This window comes from Emiliania huxleyi (assembly GCF_000372725.1).
Source record: "Emiliania huxleyi CCMP1516 chromosome Unknown EMIHUscaffold_147, whole genome shotgun sequence".
Lineage (NCBI taxonomy): Eukaryota > Haptophyta > Isochrysidales > Noelaerhabdaceae > Emiliania > Emiliania huxleyi.
Window position 1 is genome coordinate 125,825 of NW_005201123.1, and position 19,886 is coordinate 145,710.

A 19,886-nucleotide genomic window follows, 5' to 3' on the forward strand; every position below is an offset into this window, starting at 1 on the left:
CAGCCATCCTTGCCGCCTACCCCGCCGCCGCCGTCGCCGGGGGAGGGAGGATGGCGCGGGGAGGCGCCTCTCTTCACACGCCGCCGGCTGGAGCGCCACCGCAGGCAGCTCGAGGCGCTGCAGGAGATGCAGCGCAAGCAGCTCGACCACGCCCGCCGCGAGTCCACCTTGCCGCGCGAGACGGAACTGCAGGTCTTGCTGCCGCGCCACCGCTCGCCGGGGGCGCCGCCGCAGCTGCCGCAGTCGGCGTCGGTGGACGCTCGGCTGGGGAGCGTTGCCGACCTCAGCCTCTCGTCGCGCGCACTCACCGATGGGGCGGAGGAGCCGGCCGATGGGGCTCCCGAGGCTCCGCCGAGGGAGGAGCCAGGCGAGAGCCGCGGGTCGGACGAGACGGGGTGGCGGGCGGCGATCGTGGCGAACACAGCCCCGCAGCACTTTGCTCCGGTGCAGCAGCACCCGCAGGCCCCCTACTAGCTCTGTAGGCCACACCGTGAACTTAGAAGTAGCATCGAGAAAAATATATGTCTTATGTGCTCGCTGCGTTCATTATTGTTTGCTACTACACTGCGTGAGCGTGTACAGTAACCGATCTCTGGCGCGGGCGAGGCCGCCGCGTACCAAAGAAAGGAGGAGAGAGAGCTGAGCCCTGCCGCTGTCAGGCTGTCAGGTGCTGACTGCTGTCAGGTGATCTGTCGGGCTGTCGGGCAGCTGTCAGGCACTGTCAGGTGCCTCTGTCAGACCAGCTGTCGGGTGCTGTCAGTGCTGTCGGGTGCTGTCGGGTGCGTGTCTGACATCAGAGGGGATCTGTAGCTGTCGGGTGCTGTCGGAGCTGTCGGGTGTTGCTGTCAGACGCTGTCGGAACTGTCAGAGCTGTCAGGCTGCTGCTGCTGTCAGACGTTGGGCTGTTGCTGTCAGGTGCTGTCAGGTGGTGCTGTCGGGGTGCTGTCAGGCTCTGACACACACCAGCCACACTTATGACATTATCAAGAGGAGACCAGCAGGACTCTGCTGCACATACTCTAGTCTCTACTCTGCCTCCGGTCCCACCATCTTCTTCATGGTGGACGTCACCATCTTCTTGTCTGCCGCACTGAGAGAATAGCAGAGAGGCAGGGGGGAGTGCTTCTTCAGGTACACCTTGCTGATGATCTGGTAGTTGCTGGTCCAGCGGAAGGCCTCCCCATCGTTGTCGCTCGTCAGCTTGTAGTACTTGCACGCTCTGTTCTGGTAGCGCGGGCCGTCTGGGGGGGTCCCGTCACCCTTCACCTCACGGTACCACCGGAGGATAAAGAGGCCCTTGGGGTCGTTGATGAAGACCCCGTTGCTGCGCTGACTCATCGAGAGCTGGCGCAGGTACTCTGCGCTCGAGCTGCCAGTGGCGCGGCGCGCGTCTACCGTGCCGTCGGCGACGGCCACCTGCTCGATGTTGCCAATGGCAAAGACCTTGGATCTGTCCTCCATGGTGAAGAGCACCGCAACTGCGGAGAGAAAGAGAAGAGGGAGAGATGAGAATGCACGTCTTATGTGTGTGTGTGTGACAGGCGGCAAGGGCGTGGTCACCGTCATCATCATCCATGTAGAAGTCGAGCTCCTCATCCACATCCTCGCCTCGCTGCTGATGGGACTTGATGAGCCGCTTGACGTGGAAGCGGAGCTTGCGATCCTGTCACTCCTCCTGGATGGAGACGTTGAAATCTGCCAGCAGCTTACGGATCTCCTCAAAAACTCTGCGCTGCTGCCCTCCTCGCCGCCGGTTGGAGGCGCCACGTTGGCCCCCGTCCGCATCAGCTGGTTCAGCACGGCCTCGGCATCTGCAGCATCCTGTGCGCCCATGGCGGTCAGCTCGGCCGGCTCAGCATCGGGTGTGCCGTTTGGATCATCCTCCTTCTCTCCCGGCTCCTCCAGCAACGCGCCACCCTGGACATAGGTGTCAGCCAGAGGAAAGTGCAAGCACGGCTGCTTGAAGAAGCCGGTCTGTGCACAGAGGTTGGCGCGGACTCCACAGAATCGAAGGCGCGGACCACATACACATGTCTTTGCATGTAATAGTTTTGCTATACCCTCATGGGACACAAGAAAGAGGCTGTACGGCCTGAGTACGGTCTGTGCTGCTGTCGGGCTGGTCGGGCTGTCGGGCTGTCAGCGCTGCTGTCAGGCCGCTGTGTGCTGTCGGGCTGTCGGGCAGCTGTCAGGCTGTCACGTTAGGGCCTGACAGCGACGGGACGCCTCTGATGTCAGGCTCTGCTGTCAGGCTGTCAGAGACGTGCTGTCAGACTGTCGGAGAAAGTGCTGTCAGCGCTGTCAGGCTGTCGGGCACTGTCAGGCGCTGTCCGGGGTTTGCTGTCAGGCCGTCAGACCAGGGCTCAGGAGAGAGAGACGCGCGGTGTCCGGTGAATTGAATAAAAATGGCGCCGGCTTTCCCGTTCGCGCGCGCGGGTGTGATGTGTCGACGGGGCGGCTTCGCCGCCGAGTGAGCGGCGCGCTGCGCGCGCAGCTGCATGCCTCTGCGCCCACCGCCTCGTGCGGCATGGAGCCATGGTCCCCTGTGGCACGGCACTCAAAGGTCTCGTCAACTCCGCGGACCGCGCCCGGGGTGCATGCGCGCCCTTAGCTATGTGAGTGTCGGTGCTAACCCTAGCCCTAGCCTCCCACGCCTGAGCTAGCCCTAGCTGTGTATGCTAACCCTAACCCTAACCCTAACCCTAACCCTAACCCTAGAACCCTTACCTGTCTCGCCACTCATCTCTGACCGGAAGGTTCCGTGTAACCCTAGCTCCGCTCGGCCCTAACCCTAGCCGGGCTCCCCGGGCAATCTCTCAACCCTAGCTAGCCCTCGAAGCTAGCCCTAGCCCTAGCCCTAGCCCTACCTAGCCCTAGCCCTAGCAAAGGCCGGGAATGGACCCCCACCGTTGCTGGTCCAATCAACGTGGCGTTTGCTTGACCCAGTCCTACTAGGATACAAGGGGAGGTCTCACCGCGTATGTCTAAACCCTCGCGCTCGCTATCTCGGGCCGCGCCAAAGGTGAATTGAGCCGGTGTGCCGCCGCGCGAGCGACGCTCCGAGAGTGCCCGAGATAGCGAGCGGTGGGTGGGGTGTGTGTGTGTTTGGGGGGGGGGGGGGTCGGGGGGGGAGTCGACAGAGGTGTGCTAGTCGCTACAGTCGGACGTCTGTTGGTGTCGTGTGAGGGAGGACCGGTAAAATTCTTTTGTGTGCGGGAGTTTTGCGCAAAATTCTTTTGTGTTAGTGCCAGTGCGCGCCAGTCCCGTGCCCAGTGTTGTGCGAGGGAGTTTTGTTGTAAAATTCTTTTGCCTGTGATAGTACTAGCACGCGCCAGTTCGCACCTGTGTCGAGCCTGTCTGCTGTGAGAGAGAGTTCGGTTGTTTAAATTCTTTTGTCAGAGAGGCGGCTTTTAAGAATTCTTTTGTCAGAGAGGCTTGCGCTTCAAGAATTCTTTTGTCAGTCGGCGGTCACACGAGGTGCCAAACAGGGCCCCACCGAAAGCTCCCAGTTACATGAGGCGCACCCTGCTATTGGGCACGGCGGCCTGCGCGTCTGGCCTCGTGCTAGGCAGTGGCGGCGGTGTCCGCGCTGTGCGAGCGCAGGCCGCGTCGATGAGCTCCTCCGACGAGCGCGTGTTCTCCCTCGCCGACCAGGTGGCCCGGTTCGCGCGTGCAAAGGAGGAGAACAACCGCCGGTACCTGGACATCGACACGGTGTACGACGGCTCCTACCTCAAGGGCAAGCGCGTGCTCGTGACCGGCGGCAACCAGGGGCTTGGCCTCGCAATCGTGCGCGAGCTCGTGGCGCAAGGAGCCGAGGCGGTGGTGGTCGGCCGCCGCAGCTCTCCCGACCTCGACGCGCTCGGGTGCCAGGTCATCACGGGTGTGGACGTGACGGACGAGGCGGCGGTCAAGGGCAAGATGGTGGACGAGCTGGGCGAGCCCGTCGATTACGTCATCAACAACGCCGGGTATTTTCCGGACATCACCGACTCGGTGCGCCACGCCCGCGCCTGTGCGCCTGAATGACGTCACGCCACACTCCGTGAAACGACACCGAACCCCGTACTCCCCGCACCCCGCGCCGGGCGTCCCCACGTGCCTCGCGGACCGTCCGAAGGTGGCGGACGGCATGATGTTCTCCGAGCAGCTCAAGCAGATCGACATCTGCGCGCTCGGCCCGCTTCGCGTCTCAGAGGCCCTCGTCAAGGCCGGCAAGGTGCGCGGCGCCATCGTCGTCATCTCGTCGCAGGTGGCTTTGCGCCGCGCCCGGCACCCCGCGAACCCGCGTCGACGCTCTCCACACGCCGCCTTGCGCGGCGCTCGGTCTCTAGGCGGGCTCGGCCGAGTGGCGCACGACCCAAAACGCAGACGAGGGGGGCGACTACGGGCACCACATGTCGCGCGCCGCCTGCAACATCGGCGGCGTGCTGCTCGCCGAGGAGCTCAAGAAGCGCGGCGTGCCCGTGCTGCTGCTCCACCCCGGCTTCAACAAGACGGGGATGACCTCCAAGTACTCTCACATCTGGGAGGTTGAGGGGGCGGTCGACGCGGCCGTCGGCGCGAAGCGGGTGCTGCACGAGGTGCGCGGCGCAACCATGGAGCGGACGGGCCAGTTCATCAACTGCGAGGACGGACTGCGGATCCCGTGGTGATGTCTGGCCGCGGCAGCGTTCGGCCAGCGCCGCGTCTCGGCACTCGGGGAGAGCGGATGCGGCCGCTTTGGAGCGACACCTGCTGCTGGGCGGTGTAGGGGCGGAGTAGTACACGTACAAAAAGGGAGAGTATTGAGCGAATTCGTGTGTCGATCACGTTTCCGGGGCGCGTCGCCGCGCCCCGCGGCGGCCGCCGCGGAGCCGAGCCGCTTTCGCTGCGTGCCGCTGCGCAATAAAACCACCTTCGGTTTCGTCGCCAAGAGTGTACTCTTGGGCCCCGAACCCGAATAAAAAAACGTGAACCCCGCTTCGAGTGTATCTCGAGTGTTGCTATGGAGCGTCCGTTTCAACACGCGCTCGCGCGCTTGCGTCTGCTGGCCCCCAGAGAACATGTTGCACCACAAGCTCCCGGCGGAGCCCAACTGCTCGCACTCGACAAGGCAGTCCATCCACTCGCGGCAGCTGAAGTCGAACTTCCACTCGATGCGGCTCGCGCCGGGTTGTGAGCTCGGCGAGCGAGGTCGGAGAGCGACCTCAGTTGGCCCAAGCCGCACGCCACTGAGGCAGAGCGGCCGTGCGCGTACGACGCCGTACGCGCACGGCCACTCTGCACCGACCGCAGCGCTGCATTGCGACCGCAGAGGCTCAGCTCAGCCAGGGCTCCTGCAGCGTGCACCTCGATCCCTTAGGGGACCCCTAGGGTTCTGAGGGCCGGATTTTTTAAGACCTTTTAAGAAACGAGGAGGTTTGGGGGCTTAACTTGCCATTTAAGAGATTGCAGGCACGGGGGGTCCCTCTTTTAAGACCGTTTAAGAATTTTAAGAAAATCGGCCTCACCGGCATGCGTCGCTGGGTTCCGCGCCGTTTTCTCCAATAAAAAGAAATTTTCCCGCGGAAATCACGATGTCAACCCTCCCCAAATGGGTGATCTGATGCTTGTAGGGCTTGAGAGTGGCCTGCCATGTCACAAGAAGGACTGTGGTTGCAGGAGAGTACCACCAACCATCACTCTAGTTGGTATAGTACCCCACCTTCACCCCTCCCATGATTTCTTTTTTAGTTTCCCATAAGTAAGGTAGGTAGGTAGGTAGGTAGGTAGGGGCACCGCAGGGGCCGGTCAGGTTTTTCCAGAATTTCAGCATCAGGGCCGCCCAAGCAAAAATAAACGCCACCTGAGCCAGCTGGCTGCCACACCCTGAGTTGGCGTACACCTAACTCAAGGCCACATCCTCTCTGTCGCCCCCCCCAGCACTCCAAGGTGCCAAGAGAACAAACAAGGGCACAATAAACAACTATCGACTCCCACCCCGCTCGAAAACCGAACCCACCAAAGTCGGGCAGTGGTCGATGCTGCAGGACCCTGGGCGTAGCAGAAGGCGACGGCAGGGCGGGCGAGCACAGCTCTCTCCAAACCGTACGACTACCGCCGCGGGCATATTTCACGTGTGGCTCGGCTCAGCCTGGCCTCCCTACCTGAACCTCGTCCTGCATGCCGCCGCGGCAAATCGCCGCGCAACCTTCTACTTTGTCGGACCCCCGCTGCCGCCGGGCAGCGCCATCGGCAACGTCGTCTCGCTCGACGGCCGGAACGGGACCCTGCTCCGAGAGAGGATAGCAACGCACCTCGGAGTGTCCATCCGGCTGACCCACCGCAAGATGTGCGATCTGAAGCCCACGTGGCCGGCGCTCTTTCCCGAGCTGGCATCGCGCCTGCCTCGCCGTCCCGTTTCCCATCCCGCCGCCCCTCACCCACGCCACCCTGGCGCGCCTCCTAGGCGCGGCTGCACGAGTGGGTCGGGTTCTCGGATCTGGACGTAGTGTACGGCGACCTCGACGGCGAGATTGCACGCCTGCAGGAGGGGGACGAGCTGCTCGTCCCAGCGGGCATGTACCCGCAGCCCCTCGCCAACGGCAACCTGATGCTCTTCCGCTCAACCCACAAGCTACTACACGCTTGGGAGCGGATCCCCGGCTGGCGCACGGCGAGAGCGCCCGCCCTCGCGCCGCCATCGCCGCCGCCTCTGTCCTCACCCGCGTCGCGCCTCGATCAGGCGCTCGCAGACCCGCGCTACCGCGCGCTCGACGAGTGGTGGGGCGTGCGCCCCTCCTTCTCCGACATCCTGTACGACATGACGCTGGACGGCAACCTCGTCGCCAGGTATTCAGTGATGCACCCTCGACTGAGTAGAGAACTCATGGCCACCGTTCGTCGGTGAGGTGATGAGAGACATTCGTGTAGGCCGACGGCGCGGCCGCTGGTGGTCGACGTGATCAACCTCTTCAGCGGCAAGGAGTGGAGGGGGACGTTGCGTCTGGCTCGCCCCGCCCCGTCGCGACAGTCCACGAGGCTGCAATAGGACCGGGCCGCGCAGCAGGAAGTCGCGTTCTCGAGGCGCAGCGCCCAGTGTCCCTTCCCTCCGCCCGGGGCCGCCTCGGCTCCTTCACGTCCTCCCGCCGCGGGCAGGCGCGAGGTGCCGTTGGACGGCCTCGGCGCCACGTTCAACGCCACGCTCGCGCGCGGCCGGCTCATGGTCGAGCGACGCGGGCCTTGCGTGTGCGCGAGGGACGCTATTGTCTCGCAGCTGGGCACGTCCAGCCTGGCCACGTGCGCCGAGTGCACGCGACACGGCAGCGCTTCGGAGCGCGCCGGCATGCTGGCGCGCGCTGACCCTTCCTCCCCCACGGAATAGGCTTTCACATCGGCCAGGCCGGCCGCAACATCAGCCGCCGGGTGGAGGTGCTCGGTTTGCACTTCATGTCGCTCAAGCGCGCGGCCGCTTGGACGTCCCCCGCACCGTCGTGCGGCGAGCACGAAAGCGTCGGCCTGTCGCGGCGAGGGGTATCATGCACACGTTGCGAGAGAAGGTGCGAATGAGCGTTTGAGAGGAGAGAATACCAGGGAATAAATAAATAAATAAAACGGTCAAACTCTGAGACGAGATGGGATTAAAGGGACATGCACAACATGCACAACATACATGTACATGTGTCCCCGGACCCCGCCCTGCACGATCTTGGTGTGAGGGATCTTCAATCCGTGTCCCCTCACCCCTCGTCACAACCCGACACGCGGCGAGGCGGAAGAGCGGCAAGAGTTCGTGGGGCTGCGGCTACGGCTGCGGCTACGAGAGGGGCCGGGGTCGCGGGAGAGCCGCTGCGCCGCGTGGACGCGCCTACACACCGCTCTTGGTCTTGCTCCGCTCGCCACCTCTCGCAAAGGTCAAAGCCATATAGCCACCACGGCTAGTTCCATTTCACTCTGACACGCTAATCTTGAAAACGTCCAACGGAGCTCCGTGTTGCTCCCAGCGCCCTCCCCCGCGCTTCCTGCGGCCCTAGCCGATGGTACTAGCATGGGAGGTCATCTGGCTACCGCGAGAGCGACCCAACTCGTCGACATCGTCCGATGATGGTGCCTCAAAGTCAGCCTCCGGCAAGTCTCCTTTCGCCGTCCCTCCACGCCTGGAAGACCTCGTCGTCATAGCCGTATTGCATCACAGCCTGCTGAACTGCGTCGTGTACGACCCCTGCCGTCCTATCCTGCGCCTCAGCGTCGGAAAAGTCGAACTCGGAGTCATACTCGGAAGCAGGCACAGACGAGAGTGATATATATTGACGAGAGTAAATTTGATTCCGCGGTTCTTCTGCGTTCTCGGTTCTGTGTGTGTGTGTGAGAGAGAGAGAGAGAGAGAGAGAGAGAGAGAGAGAGAGAGTGAGACTGAGAGAGAGACCGAGAGGCGAGAGGACCGCGGTCAGCGCTCGCGACGGTGAGTCGCGCGCGGTGCGCGCGCACGCACAGAGAGCAGTCAGCATGCGGACTGCGACCCCGGGTGTACGACTACGACCGTACTCTACAGTCACGCCGCGCCAGCCGCGTGACCGCGCGAGCTCGCTAGCACCCACCCAGCTCCCAGGCAGCTAGCAGCTACCCAGCTACACACGACAGCGGGGCCGGTTGGGCGGGGCCTTTTTTTTTGTTTTTGCGTGCGTAGAGAAAGGTAGTAGAGTCTAGAGAGTGCTCACGCGAAAAGAGCGAAGAGAAATCATAAGCGAGGTACACGAACCAGTATACAGTGCGCACAAGGCGAACAGGAGGACCACACAGGAGGAAGCCCGCCGTCGCGTGCGCTGTGCGGTGCGCGCGCGGGCCGGAACCTCTGTTGCGCTCCACCAATCGCTCGCACAGACTCACCGCGCACAGTCGGACGAAGGGAGGGTTGGCACCCACTATTCGGTACGCCGCCCGGACCGAGTCAGCGAGGCCAATCTCCAATCATCAGGCGGGCGGGTGGCCGTCGCCAGCGTCGCCGATGAGGAGGCGGGAGAGGGTGAGCGACAGTTCACGCTCTATGCGTAGCATGGGGGGCGGCATGGGCGGCATCGAGGATGGCAGGTGCAGCTTGAAGAGCTTGGACGGGTCGAGCGCCTTCAGCTCGTTGAAGTTGTAGATGCCGAGGCCCGCCTCGTCAGGGACGATCACGATGCCGCCTCCCGCTCGCACGATGTACGCCTTCAGGAGCGCGACGAAGACGGTCGCGGCGACGAGGACGCCACCAGCCTGCCGAGGACGAGGGTGTCGGCCGAACGGAGCGAGTGCGCAGACGGGGCATGCGAACGAAGCGAGTGCGCAGTTGGGGCATGCGGAGGTCTCGGTTGCCACCTCTTCCAGGCGCTGTCGCACGCTCGGCGCTGTGACGCTCCGTCGCGCCTCGCGGCGGAGAGTCTGCCACCAGCCCTCCGCTATGGCATCGGAGCGGAACTGCCTCCAGGAGTCGTCCGCGTCGATAAAATTTTCCTCCTCCTCCTCCTCCTCAAACTCGGATGCAATTGGTGGCCGCGTCCGTGCGCACCTCGTGAACGCGGTACTTGCGATATTTCGCGGCGCGCCACGAAGTGCGCTTCCGTGAACAAGAAACAAGCACTTCGCCTGGACAAAACAAAGCAGCAAACACGCGAGGCGCACCGCCATGCCCCGGTGAATCCTTGTGGACGATTTCGTATGATGAAGAGGGTTCGGCACCATGCACGATGCGGGGCACGTGGGCATAATCGGTAGGTAAACGAACAAGGTTCAATTCGTCTACGTACGGCTTAGTGAGTGGTTGGGGTGGCTTCAGGCATCCCCAAGGGAGCCTCTGCGGTGCCACATAAGCAGCTTAGTGATTGTCGAGACTTTAAAGTATTCGTTCGTTGGAAGATCTCGCGAACAAGACAGACACTGCTACTCGAGTAGATCTATGGTCTATGGTCACCAGTAAATCATAATTCGACTTTGATCTTTGAGGGATCATATCTCAAAAAGCCGGGAGATAAATAAATAAACAATCTAATTCCCACACACGCTCGGCGCACCGGCCTTGCTCGAGCCCTCGGCGAGGGCTTGTGCTGTGAATGCCAGGGTGTTGGGAAAGACAGTCTAGAGGGGGACGACACTGCCTCGGCAGCGTGCACCTCGATCCTGCACCGTGTTTGTTATGACCCCCCCAATGAACACCCCAGTGAGGGAGGGCGAGACGATCGAGGGGTCCCGTACCATGCGGAATCGGCCCTATCCAGTGCTCAAGTCAGTCTCGCCAAACGAGGCCCGTGAGATATGAACGAGCCAGCAACTGACCTGCCAGTCGCGCTGCTGCAGGGCACGGGCGCTGCTCTCGTGGCCATAACGCTTAGCGCGCCGCTGGCGAGCACTGCCGGTGTTGCGGCGATCGCAGGTCCGCTGCGCCGTGTGCTTCCCGGCGCCGCATCTGTGCTGCACGCTTTTGCGGCCGGATGCCAGCGACTGCGTGCACGCGACAAGCTTTTCGTCGCATCGCACGCGATGACCACCTACGCGTGCGGCGACCTCCTCGTTCAGCTCGCGAGCCACACGGGAGGTGTTCTACACTCGTCCGCCGTTTCCCTGCATGCCGGGTCGCCCCACCACCGACAGTGCTGCGCCACCCAGGTGGGCCGATCTCCTATGCACCGCTGCGCACCGTACGTAATTCGGCCGCTGGGATCATCTCCGACGTGCGCGCCTCCCCCGGTCGCTCTAAGTATCGCGATATCACCGCGTCGAGTGTGTGATCAGGCGCTGCCCTTTTACTACTGGTCTTCGCTGCTTGCCGGGGTCGGCAGCACGACGGCGCGCGCTCTTAGCTGAGCCCGAGATTGTTGCCATGGCGGCGCCCTACTGGCATGCCGTTCCTCCCACAGCCCGACGCGCGAGAGCATACGCCATCCGGATTCCCATCGCCGCGCTATTCTCAGGCGTGGCTTCCGGAGATGTTGCGCAGCTCGCCCGCGGCGTTGATCGCGCTCAAGGCCCGCCCGTACCCCCACCGACCACCATCATACTGCTTTTCCTAGGAGCGTGCGCGTATGCCCACATCAGGTGGCACTCCACATCGTGCTCTTCCAGACCGTTTCCAACGCCCTCTATCTCGCCTCGCACGCGCTGCTGTCTCGCTCCGGTGTCTCGTGTGCCGCCGGCGTGGCGTGAATGTAGGCTTCACGCTGGGGTCGCTCCTCGTCACGAGCGCATCTGCCCCTCTTCTGGCTTCATTGGGATGCGAGGTCCGTCTGCACCCGCTCCCTCCACTCTGCGTTGGGATGTCAGGTACTGCGTAGCTCTTCCGTTGTGGAGGCACGCGACTCCAGACTGACCCTTTACGCGCCAATGTATCACACCTCACGGTGCTGATGCTTGGTTCATGTGGAGAAGCCGAGATAAACTAGTCCGCCGATAACGATTGGGGTGGGGGCCCCAACTCGTGGTAGGCCACTAGTTTATCGTAGGGTACTCACGGATACCTCTCCTGAGTCCCTCTCGTGTGCCCCCTCGCGCACATCGCATGCGGTCTTCACTCAGCCTCCGCTGCTGTGAACACCAAACTTGCACTTCAGCTGGTGCGCGCTTTCGCCGCCTACTTTCGCGAGCGCGCTTGGCCCTTGCTCCTCATGCGCGGCGCTCTCGCTGCGCTCTCTCCCTGCTCATGGGACCTGATGCCGCGCCACCTCTGTGGCCGCTCCATCCTCTCTGACGGCGCCAGCCCTCCGGCTGCGCCATCTCTCTTTGGTTCCCACCCACCCTCTCCTTGGTGGCATGCTAAGCTCTCACGCTATCATGGGATCCACCGTGGCTCTCACGGCGAAGTCAGCTCGAGCCTCTGCTCGCGTAATGGGTCCTGTCGTCGGCCCATCTTACCTCTCCCCCCTCTTTATGCGGGGGAGACTCCCGCGTCGTTTACGCGGCGGTAGGTGCTCCACGTGTGGTGAGCTCCACCTCTCTCTCTACTTGGTCTGAGGTGCGAACCCTTACGGCGCCGCGGCCGGCTGCAGGACGTTGAGGTTACCTCCGGACCTGCAGTTCGTCCAAGCTGTTTGAGTCCCAACCCTCCGCCTTTAGTGGCAAGACCCCGGGGGATGTCAGGTACTGCGTAGCTCTTCCGTTGTGGAGGCACGCGACTCCAGACTGACCCTTTACGCGCCAATGTATCACACCTCACGGTGCTGATGCTTGGTTCATGTGGAGAAGCCGAGATAAACTAGTCAAGTCAGTCTCGCCAAACGAGGCCCGTGAGATATGAACGAGCCAGCAACTGACCTGCCAGTCGCGCTGCTGCAGGGCACGGGCGCTGCTCTCGTGGCCATAACGCTTAGCGCGCCGCTGGCGAGCACTGCCGGTGTTGCGGCGATCGCAGGTCCGCTGCGCCGTGTGCTTCCCGGCGCCGCATCTGTGCTGCACGCTTTTGCGGCCGGATGCCAGCGACTGCGTGCACGCGACAAGCTTTTCGTCGCATCGCACGCGATGACCACCTACGCGTGCGGCGACCTCCTCGTTCAGCTCGCGAGCCACACGGGAGGTGTTCTACACTCGTCCGCCGTTTCCCTGCATGCCGGGTCGCCCCACCACCGACAGTGCTGCGCCACCCAGGTGGGCCGATCTCCTATGCACCGCTGCGCACCGTACGTAATTCGGCCGCTGGGATCATCTCCGACGTGCGCGCCTCCCCCGGTCGCTCTAAGTATCGCGATATCACCGCGTCGAGTGTGTGATCAGGCGCTGCCCTTTTACTACTGGTCTTCGCTGCTTGCCGGGGTCGGCAGCACGACGGCGCGCGCTCTTAGCTGAGCCCGAGATTGTTGCCATGGCGGCGCCCTACTGGCATGCCGTTCCTCCCACAGCCCGACGCGCGAGAGCATACGCCATCCGGATTCCCATCGCCGCGCTATTCTCAGGCGTGGCTTCCGGAGATGTTGCGCAGCTCGCCCGCGGCGTTGATCGCGCTCAAGGCCCGCCCGTACCCCCACCGACCACCATCATACTGCTTTTCCTAGGAGCGTGCGCGTATGCCCACATCAGGTGGCACTCCACATCGTGCTCTTCCAGACCGTTTCCAACGCCCTCTATCTCGCCTCGCACGCGCTGCTGTCTCGCTCCGGTTGGCGTGGCGCCGTCACACGGTGCCAATCGCGTTGACGCAGATGTCACGCCCCCCCCCCCCCATCCACCCCCCCCCCCCCTCTGCAGGGTGCGTCGCTCACTCTGGCAGACGTGCCTTGTCGCCGCGGTCAGTTTTGGCATCGGCGGGCCACTCGTCTACATGCTGCCCTCAGTCTTGCTACAGTCTGCCCTCCGCAACGTCGGCGTCCTCGGGTTCTCAAGCTACCTCGCACTCGTCGCAAACAGTGGCTGAGGAGGCGAGTAGGCCCAAGGCGCTTACTGGCCAGCGGGCGTGAGGGCGGGACCGCGCGCTAACCGTTCAGCGCGCATTGGAGAGAGATCAGAGAAGTGTGAAGTGTGGGGGAGCGCGCCAGGGTTTTTCCATTTTCGTGCCTGATGCGTCTTGTTGCGTGTACTCCGCAACGTGTACCCTGCAACGTGTACCCGGCTTTGTACGTGTGGTCGGGATAAAGCTAAACCAGGTGCCTTCTGCGCCGGCGCGCGGGCCGCTGTGAGGGGTGTCTCTCGTCGAGTCTGCGGGGGGGGGGGCCCGCTGGGCCCCGGGGCCCCCGCTATTTTTTTCTCATTTCACATAATACGATTTGGATCAAACACCTTTCACAAATGACAAAAGTATCAGGTGCGCCGCACCGTGGCGCGTGGGCACACAGTACACAACACGAGACACATGACACATTATCCGGAGTATGCACCACACTCCATGGTCTCCCACGCGCCGCTCGTGCGGCGTCATTTCACATGTACATGTGTATGCACTCTTGCAAGCCTCCTCGGCCCGAGTCAAATGCTATTGCATGGCCGTAAATATGTGCCAGGTGCGTACGAATGATAACTTAATACGGCACCCGCGGGCCGCTGCCTGCTCACCGCAAGCCCTAAAGATGCTATAGCCGCGCATGTCAGCAGCGCAGCGCCTGCTTCTTCTCTCGCATTTTAGTCCGCCAGACGCAGTAGGTCTTGAGCTGTAGCACAAACCACATGCCGAGCAGGAGGTAGAGCGAGTACAGGTCTGCCTCGTGGCCGAGTAGTTCGACGTCGTGGACAATAGGAATTGGGCCCGATCGCATCCCAAAGAGAGAAGTCACAATGGTCACAACCATCAAATACAGGCACTGCTCGCCAATGTAACGGTCAAGAAGCGTCAAGTAGCTCACCGCGGGAACCATCGCGGTAATCGCCAACTTGTAGGCAGCCGCCGTTAGGAGCAACGCGAGCTGTGTCGCGATGCGGTCGCTCGGTTCGGCCATGGTGAAGGCGGTGGCGATCGAGAGGAAGGAGATCATCCCCATCGGAGCGACGACGTTGTACAAGAAATAGCCGCATTGCCGCCTTACGGTGCACGTGATCGCGATCGCCGGGTACCTGTTTGCTTCACTGCCTGCGATGCGCTTGATCCCTGAGTGTGCGAAGGCCGTGGCTTTCGGCGGGAAGGGCGCGAGGTCGTACTCATTCTTGAGGTTGAAGGCCTCGCGGTCGATCGAACTAACCATATCGGGTGAGAGCTCCAGCTTCACCGGAAACGGACTTGCGCCAATGGCGCATTGTATCTCGACCTGGAGAGTTAGCTCCTGCACGTCGAGGGGGAACTCCTGCAGCTCCATGATTTCTTGAAATTCGCCCTCGAACCTGAGGATGCACATCAGGTCGTCCCCCCGACGCAGAACCTTGCGCTCCTTGAAGTCGCTCGCGTCTACCGGTTTGTTGGAGTTGATGAGGCGGAATTGATCCGTGAGGTACCAGAGGACGCTTGGCACCACGGGACACTCCGCGTTGTCCTCCTCGGTCATAGTGTTTTCAACCAAGCCGTCAAAGCCACGCTTGTAGAAGCGGGTGTCAAGTGCACCGCCGGGAGCGCGAAGTTCCATGTAGTATTGGGCGATGAACACCTGCTCTGCAATCAATATGTGCTTGATCTTGACAAACACCCTTTGCAACAGGAATATCCGCTCGGGGGCCAGCGCTTTCCGAGTGGGTGCGACACTCTCTTGCCGAACGCGCTGTGGCCACAGCCGGCCGGCGTCCCCGGGCGGAATCTCGCCGGGACCATTCCTACGTCGATCCCCCGCATCGGCGACAGCACCGCCACCGGCACCCCGCATAGCACGGCAACCAGCAGATCTGCTCTGTGCAGAATTAGGGAAAGAAGCGGCATTGTCCGGCTGCAGGTACGTTTCCGGAAGGCGCGCCCAATCGGGTGTCCTCTGGCGTGCGCCGTGGTCGGACGACGAAGATGCCGCGACTGGTGGCGGGGCGTGGGTCGCCGCCGCCATGTGTGTGGTTGAGCCGCGTCCGTCCTCTTGGCCGGAGAATCTTACAACAAAACTCCCTCGCACAACACTGGGCACGGGACTGGCGCGCACTGGCACTAACACAGGCCGGAGAAAAGACAAACTCAGCTTCTTAGCTCCAAGATTCTTAGCTCCCCGGCCCTGGATGTGCGGTTACTGACTGCACTCCAAGTGCTCCAAGTGCTCAGTACGGGGCTAGGGCTCTCTTGCCCGCAACCCGATCCTGATCATCCGGCCCGCTGGGTGCGCTTCTCAGCTCCCCGGCCCTGGATGTGAGGCTACTAACCGCACTCCAAGTGCTCCAAGTGCTCCAAGTACCAGGGTAGTCAGTGTTACACCCTCACCCGGGGAGTCGGGCGCGGGATCGCCGGAGGCGGAGTCAACAGGATCAAGCAGAGAAGACGAGACGGCGGCGGGGCCGCAGCCGAAAAAGGCTAGGAGGGGAGGTCGGGCCCCGCGCCCGTCGCACAACTATCGGGATGCGACCAGAAGGAAGGACCGAGAGGTGGGGGAAGACGCCACGGAGTGAAAGTTGGGAGACCACGAAGAGGGGTCCGGTGTGGTGAGGTGCCGGGTGTGGATGGGCGTCGAGTCCGTGTCGAGTGTTTACTAGCTCCGAGTAGAGGGGGCGTTCTGCTGCTAGGGGAAACCTGGAGCGCGGAGCTAACCCTCGGATACCCGTGTTTACTTTACGGCCCGCCTTTCCCTGCGAACGGCGAACGCGCACCCCCCCTAGCTAGGTGGGTCAGGGCTCTCTAGCCCGTAGCCCGATGCCGATCATCCGGCTCGCTGGGTGCGCTTCTTAGCTCCCCGGCCCTGGATGTGAGGTTAATGACTGCACTCCAAGTGCTCCAAGTTACACACCTCCTAGCATGGAGGACGGGCCCACACGCACACACACGCTGCACACGATTGGCTCGGGAGCCGACACGAGGCACACTGTCACCGGCTGTAGCACCGGGTCCGGACTGCTGGACACACAGCACACAGGTCACACCGACTCACAGGTACGGGGTGTGGACCGTGAGTTGACCAGGGGTTGTGCGCCGGGCCCTCCTGCTCGGCTCCAGCCAGTAGACAAGTCTTGTCACTAACAGAGTAGAAGGATCTGACCTCGGGGCCGATGTGACCAAGCGCTGGTAGCGTGGTTTTACCTCACACCCATGGTCTCACAGTGTGCCGGCAGTCGCCGAGCAGTGTCGCTCACACAAGCCGCAGCACAAGTGACTGAGGGCCAGTGAGGGCGAGCCCATCGCTGTCACAGCTGTGGTAGCCGCACAGTAGGCTGTGTCAACTGTGCAGAGCGTGTGAGCAGCCGAGGAGCTGCTCTCCAGGCTTCTGACGCAAAGAGCTGCATGCCATCGAAGGCGCTGTCGAGGTTCGCCGAGCGCGGCGCAGGTTGGAGGACACCGTCACCGACGAGCGCGTTGGACTTTTCACTCCGGACAAAAACGCGGCACAGCGGACGGTGCGGGGCGTGCCGCAAACTTAGCGGCGAGGCGCGGGACCGTCTGTGGCGAAGTGGGTCGCGTCCTCCGATTTCCTCAACTCACGGTCCGCTCCCTCTACAGCACACAGGAGTCAGGACAGCTCACCGAGGAGCGAGGTGGCGCTATGTAGTGGGGTTCTCATGGGACTGAGTGCTCTGCAAAAACAATTGAAAAAAGGGCGGTTAATCCAAACCGTAAAATAGGCCAGAAAAAGCCCCGCTGCAGCCGGGCGAGAGGCGAACGCCGAGATCGCGGGTACAGGTATGGCCCTCCCCTTTTAAGGCCTGCAACCCTGTGCCTGTCTGCCGACGCAAGTCCATCAGCAGGGGTCCGGCGGCGGCGGCGGCGGCGGCGGCGGCGGCGGCGGCGGCGGCGGCGGCGGCGGCGGCGGCGGTGGCGGCGGTGGCGGCGCCTCGGGCGCGGGGGGGGGCGGCTCGTGCCCGGGAGGCTGCGCCAAGGCCAGCGCTTCGCATCGCGGCTGCACGGGCGCCGGGCCAGGCGGCGCGCCCAAGTACCCACACCCGCCGCCGTAGTGGCCGGGGTAGGCTGCGCCCTGCCAGCCGGCCCCGGTCCCATAGTGGCCCTGCCAGCCGGCCCCGCCGCCGTAGTGGCCATCGTAGGCTCCGTAGTAGCCTGGGTAGGCTCCGCCCTGCCAGCCGGGGCCGGCGCCACCGTGATAGCCGTACCCATGCGGTGGCGGGTACCCGTGCGGTTGCGGGTACCCGTGCGCCGAGCCCCGAGGCGGATGCCCGGGTGGCGGCGCAGGGTGTGTGTGCCCGTGCGGTGGCGCGGCGCTGCTGCCATCGGCACTTGCCGGCGGTCTCCGCGCCGCCTCATCGGTAGAGGAGGGAACAGCGGGACCGGCGCCGTTTGCAGCTGCAAGCGCAGGTGGCGGCAGCCCGGGCGGCGGCTTGGGCCCTCGCTTTTCGAAATCGTCACGAACCGCCTGCGCGCACGGGAGGGGGGGGGGGGGGGTTCTGGCAATCGGTCGATGCGAGCAAAGGGAGGAGGCCCCCCTCGCTCCAGGGCACTCCTCGCCCCTCCGAGACGGCCCATCACCCGCCACACACCTTGACGAGCGACTCGGCCAGCGTCCGTCCGAGCTCGAGCGCCTCCGGGCTTGGAGCCTGCCGGGGAGCCACGCACGGGTGAGCGGTGGTATCCCCAGCGTCTGCCAGCCTCTCTCGACTCTAGCCTCTCTCTCCGCACCGACCCCCGCCACTATGCATCACTGACCGAGATCGAGATGTGGAGGGGCCGCGTGTCGAGGCCGCCGTCCACGGTGCTGCATCCCTTGCCGGAAAGCTGCACGCGGCAGCCCGACCGCTCCTGGATGTGTTTCAGGTAGGCGCCCCTCGGCCCAAGCAGCTTCCCTCGGAGCTGGTAGCCAGTGCACGTCACGTCGAGCCCAACATCCACGTCGCAATGCAGCACACCGCCCGCCGCGGCGCTCGCCGCGCCTCCCACCGTCGCCGCGGAGCCCGCCAGCGCCGCTGCCGCCGCCGCGGCGGGGTCGCAGGTGCCGCCACCATTTGAGTACCCGGGCGCCGGCTCTGGCGGAGGGCCCATGAGCTCGCGCAAGATCGCCTCTGCCCGTTCGATCGCCTCCTGTGTGTCCGCCTCGAGGTGCAGGTGCAGCGGCCGCTCGTCGGTCGACGTGTCGCCCGGCGGCTTATACCGCCCACGAATCACGATCGACGCCCCGGTTTGCGACGTGACCTCCTCGTGCGTCTGTTTGCGCGTGAGGGCGCCCTTCGTCTTGCAGTCGTTGATGTCGATGTCCAGAAACGGCCGCCCGGCGAGCAGCCCCGAGGCGACACCTCCGCCGCCTCCGCCGCCACCGACCAGGCCGGGGAGCCGGAGGCTCGCCACCGCCGCCGCCGCCGCCGCCGCCGCTGCGGCGGCGACACGAGCCGCCTCCTCGGGATTGGACGCGGCGGGCGCCTGCGCCTGCGGGGCGGCGGGCGCGGCCTCCGCCGGCGCGGCGGCTCCCCAGCGCCTACGCTTGCGAGGCTGCTCTGCACCGGGATCAGCAGCGGTCGGCTCCATGGACACGTTAGGAAAAAAGAAACGGCCAGCGGAAAGAAACGGGCGCCCTCCCACACACAACACTGGGCACGGGGAAGACTAACGCGCCGCGCGCATGTAAGATACTCGCACATTAGATTCATTACAGAGAGAGAGAGCTTCCGAGCTCTCACGCCGCGAGTAGGGCCCTTAGGGGCCTAGAGAACACAACCCCCTCTCCCTTTCCTCCCAGTAAGCTAAAAGTACATACACAGCGGGAAAGAATTGATTCGAGGCGAAAGAATGAGATCAAAGTATATTTACATCGAAAAGAGTTGCGAGCGCCATACAGACCTCGCGCACGCAGATTTTTTTACCGCTGCACGCTCGCACAGTGGGCAAAAAGTTGAGCAGGAAAAAGATTGAGCAGGAAGGATGAGCTCGTAGGTAGGCGGTAGAGAACGCACGCAGCCACAGTCCTGTCGGCAACAACAAAACACAAGTCGGCTGTCGGGGGCGGCCCGCGCGACGCTTGAGGCGAGATAGCTTCGAGCCCCTGGTATTGGTTCCCTGGGAAACATTCAAATTCTGCCGCGCGCGCGCGCGCACGCGCGCGTGTGTGTGTGTGTGCTACTCATGGAGGCAACCGATGCGAGTCGACTGGTGTGTGTCGTCGTGGTTTCGTTCCTTCAAGAACGCCTGACTGAGGGAGGGTGTAGAGGATGTAGAAGGTAAGCGCTGTAGAGCTAGAGATGTACAGCGCTCTGCCTCTGGAGCGCTGTAGAGCTCTTGGTACCCCTAGATAGGCTTAAAAGGGTGGGCCCTGGGGCGCCTGCGGCTTAAACGGCTTAAAACCTGCCATGGCAGGTTTTAAGAGCTGCTGGGCCGCCGATTCCTTAAACGGTCTTAAACGCTTAAACGGTGCGGGAGAGTTCCCGAGGTCGATGGTCCGGGAGGCTCCCCCCTCCCCGGTAGACGCCGGAGGCCGGGAGAAGCTGGC

At 63.3% G+C, this 19,886-nt stretch overlaps 7 protein-coding genes across 7 annotated transcripts in view; 4 read left to right on the plus strand and 3 right to left on the minus strand.

The window, feature by feature from the left end:
* EMIHUDRAFT_455536 (hypothetical protein) overlaps positions 1-583 on the plus strand; it is a gene marked incomplete at its 5' end in the record, with an annotated part of 5,316 nt that extends 4,733 nt beyond the window's left edge. Inside the window, one exon of the mRNA XM_005787013.1 lies at positions 105-583. Within this exon, the coding sequence (XP_005787070.1) occupies positions 105-474 (370 nt within the window). The 3' untranslated portion in view covers positions 475-583. The remainder of the gene's footprint in view (positions 1-104) is intronic.
* A 2,912-nt stretch (positions 584-3,495) lies between these two features.
* On the plus strand, positions 3,496-4,796 carry EMIHUDRAFT_441206 (hypothetical protein). Its single transcript, XM_005787014.1, has 3 exons — positions 3,496-3,996; positions 4,121-4,252; positions 4,335-4,796. Exons 1-3 carry the CDS (start codon positions 3,514-3,516, stop codon positions 4,653-4,655), a joined length of 936 nt encoding a protein of 311 aa, XP_005787071.1. The 5' UTR covers positions 3,496-3,513; the 3' UTR covers positions 4,656-4,796.
* Positions 4,797-5,998: 1,202 nt separating this feature from the next.
* On the plus strand, positions 5,999-7,563 carry EMIHUDRAFT_441209 (hypothetical protein). The gene is made up of 6 exons (XM_005787015.1): positions 5,999-6,356; positions 6,431-6,637; positions 6,707-6,813; positions 6,895-6,946; positions 7,013-7,047; positions 7,120-7,563. The coding sequence occupies exons 1-6, from the start codon at positions 6,003-6,005 to the stop codon at positions 7,343-7,345; spliced, it is 981 nt and encodes a 326-aa protein (XP_005787072.1). The 5' UTR covers positions 5,999-6,002; the 3' UTR covers positions 7,346-7,563.
* Positions 7,564-8,684: 1,121 nt separating this feature from the next.
* EMIHUDRAFT_441210 (hypothetical protein) lies at positions 8,685-9,641 on the minus strand. The gene is made up of 2 exons (XM_005787016.1): positions 9,316-9,641; positions 8,685-9,213 (listed from the first exon to the last, which is right to left on the minus strand). Exons 1-2 carry the CDS (start codon positions 9,622-9,624, stop codon positions 8,932-8,934), a joined length of 591 nt encoding a protein of 196 aa, XP_005787073.1. The 5' UTR covers positions 9,625-9,641; the 3' UTR covers positions 8,685-8,931.
* Positions 9,642-10,237: 596 nt separating this feature from the next.
* Positions 10,238-13,562, plus strand: EMIHUDRAFT_363386 (hypothetical protein). Its single transcript, XM_005787017.1, has 6 exons — positions 10,238-10,528; positions 10,600-10,664; positions 10,726-10,779; positions 10,905-10,958; positions 13,000-13,100; positions 13,168-13,562. The coding sequence occupies exons 1-6, from the start codon at positions 10,249-10,251 to the stop codon at positions 13,331-13,333; spliced, it is 720 nt and encodes a 239-aa protein (XP_005787074.1). The 5' UTR covers positions 10,238-10,248; the 3' UTR covers positions 13,334-13,562.
* A 438-nt stretch (positions 13,563-14,000) lies between these two features.
* Positions 14,001-15,253, minus strand: EMIHUDRAFT_111183 (hypothetical protein; the record flags this gene model as incomplete). The annotated part of the gene is made up of 2 exons (XM_005787018.1): positions 14,001-14,987; positions 15,146-15,253. The coding sequence occupies 2 exons, from the start codon at positions 15,251-15,253 to the stop codon at positions 14,001-14,003; spliced, it is 1,095 nt and encodes a 364-aa protein (XP_005787075.1).
* A 1,339-nt stretch (positions 15,254-16,592) lies between these two features.
* Positions 16,593-18,928, minus strand: EMIHUDRAFT_228400 (hypothetical protein; the record flags this gene model as incomplete). The annotated part of the gene is made up of 8 exons (XM_005787019.1): positions 16,593-16,653; positions 16,733-16,828; positions 17,401-17,512; positions 17,690-17,825; positions 17,950-18,006; positions 18,116-18,233; positions 18,420-18,708; positions 18,904-18,928. 8 exons carry the CDS (start codon positions 18,926-18,928, stop codon positions 16,593-16,595), a joined length of 894 nt encoding a protein of 297 aa, XP_005787076.1.
* Between the last annotated feature and the right edge of the window lie 958 nt (positions 18,929-19,886).

Bases quoted from the DNA above. Each gene is read 5' to 3' on its own strand.
- EMIHUDRAFT_441206 (XM_005787014.1), top strand. From the start codon at position 3,514: ATGAGGCGCACCCTGCTATTGGGCACGGCGGCCTGCGCGTCTGGCCTC. The intron at 3,997-4,120 runs GTGCGCCACGCC...GACCGTCCGAAG, and splicing joins TTCCGGACATCACCGACTCG to GTGGCGGACGGCATGATGTT. The intron at 4,253-4,334 runs GTGGCTTTGCGC...CTCGGTCTCTAG, and splicing joins TCGTCGTCATCTCGTCGCAG to GCGGGCTCGGCCGAGTGGCG.
- EMIHUDRAFT_441210 (XM_005787016.1), bottom strand. From the start codon at position 9,624: ATGGCGGTGCGCCTCGCGTGTTTGCTGCTTTGTTTTGTCCAGGCGAAG. The intron at 9,214-9,315 runs GTGGCAACCGAG...CGTCCTCGGCAG, and splicing joins TGCGACAGCGCCTGGAAGAG to GCTGGTGGCGTCCTCGTCGC.
- EMIHUDRAFT_441209 (XM_005787015.1), top strand. From the start codon at position 6,003: ATGCTGCAGGACCCTGGGCGTAGCAGAAGGCGACGGCAGGGCGGGCGA. The intron at 6,814-6,894 runs GTATTCAGTGAT...ACATTCGTGTAG, and splicing joins GACGGCAACCTCGTCGCCAG to GCCGACGGCGCGGCCGCTGG. The intron at 6,947-7,012 runs GAGTGGAGGGGG...AGGCTGCAATAG, and splicing joins TCAACCTCTTCAGCGGCAAG to GACCGGGCCGCGCAGCAGGA.
- EMIHUDRAFT_363386 (XM_005787017.1), top strand. From the start codon at position 10,249: ATGAACGAGCCAGCAACTGACCTGCCAGTCGCGCTGCTGCAGGGCACG. The intron at 10,665-10,725 runs GTGCGCGCCTCC...GTGTGTGATCAG, and splicing joins CCGCTGGGATCATCTCCGAC to GCGCTGCCCTTTTACTACTG. The intron at 10,780-10,904 runs GCGCGCGCTCTT...CGCTATTCTCAG, and splicing joins CCGGGGTCGGCAGCACGACG to GCGTGGCTTCCGGAGATGTT.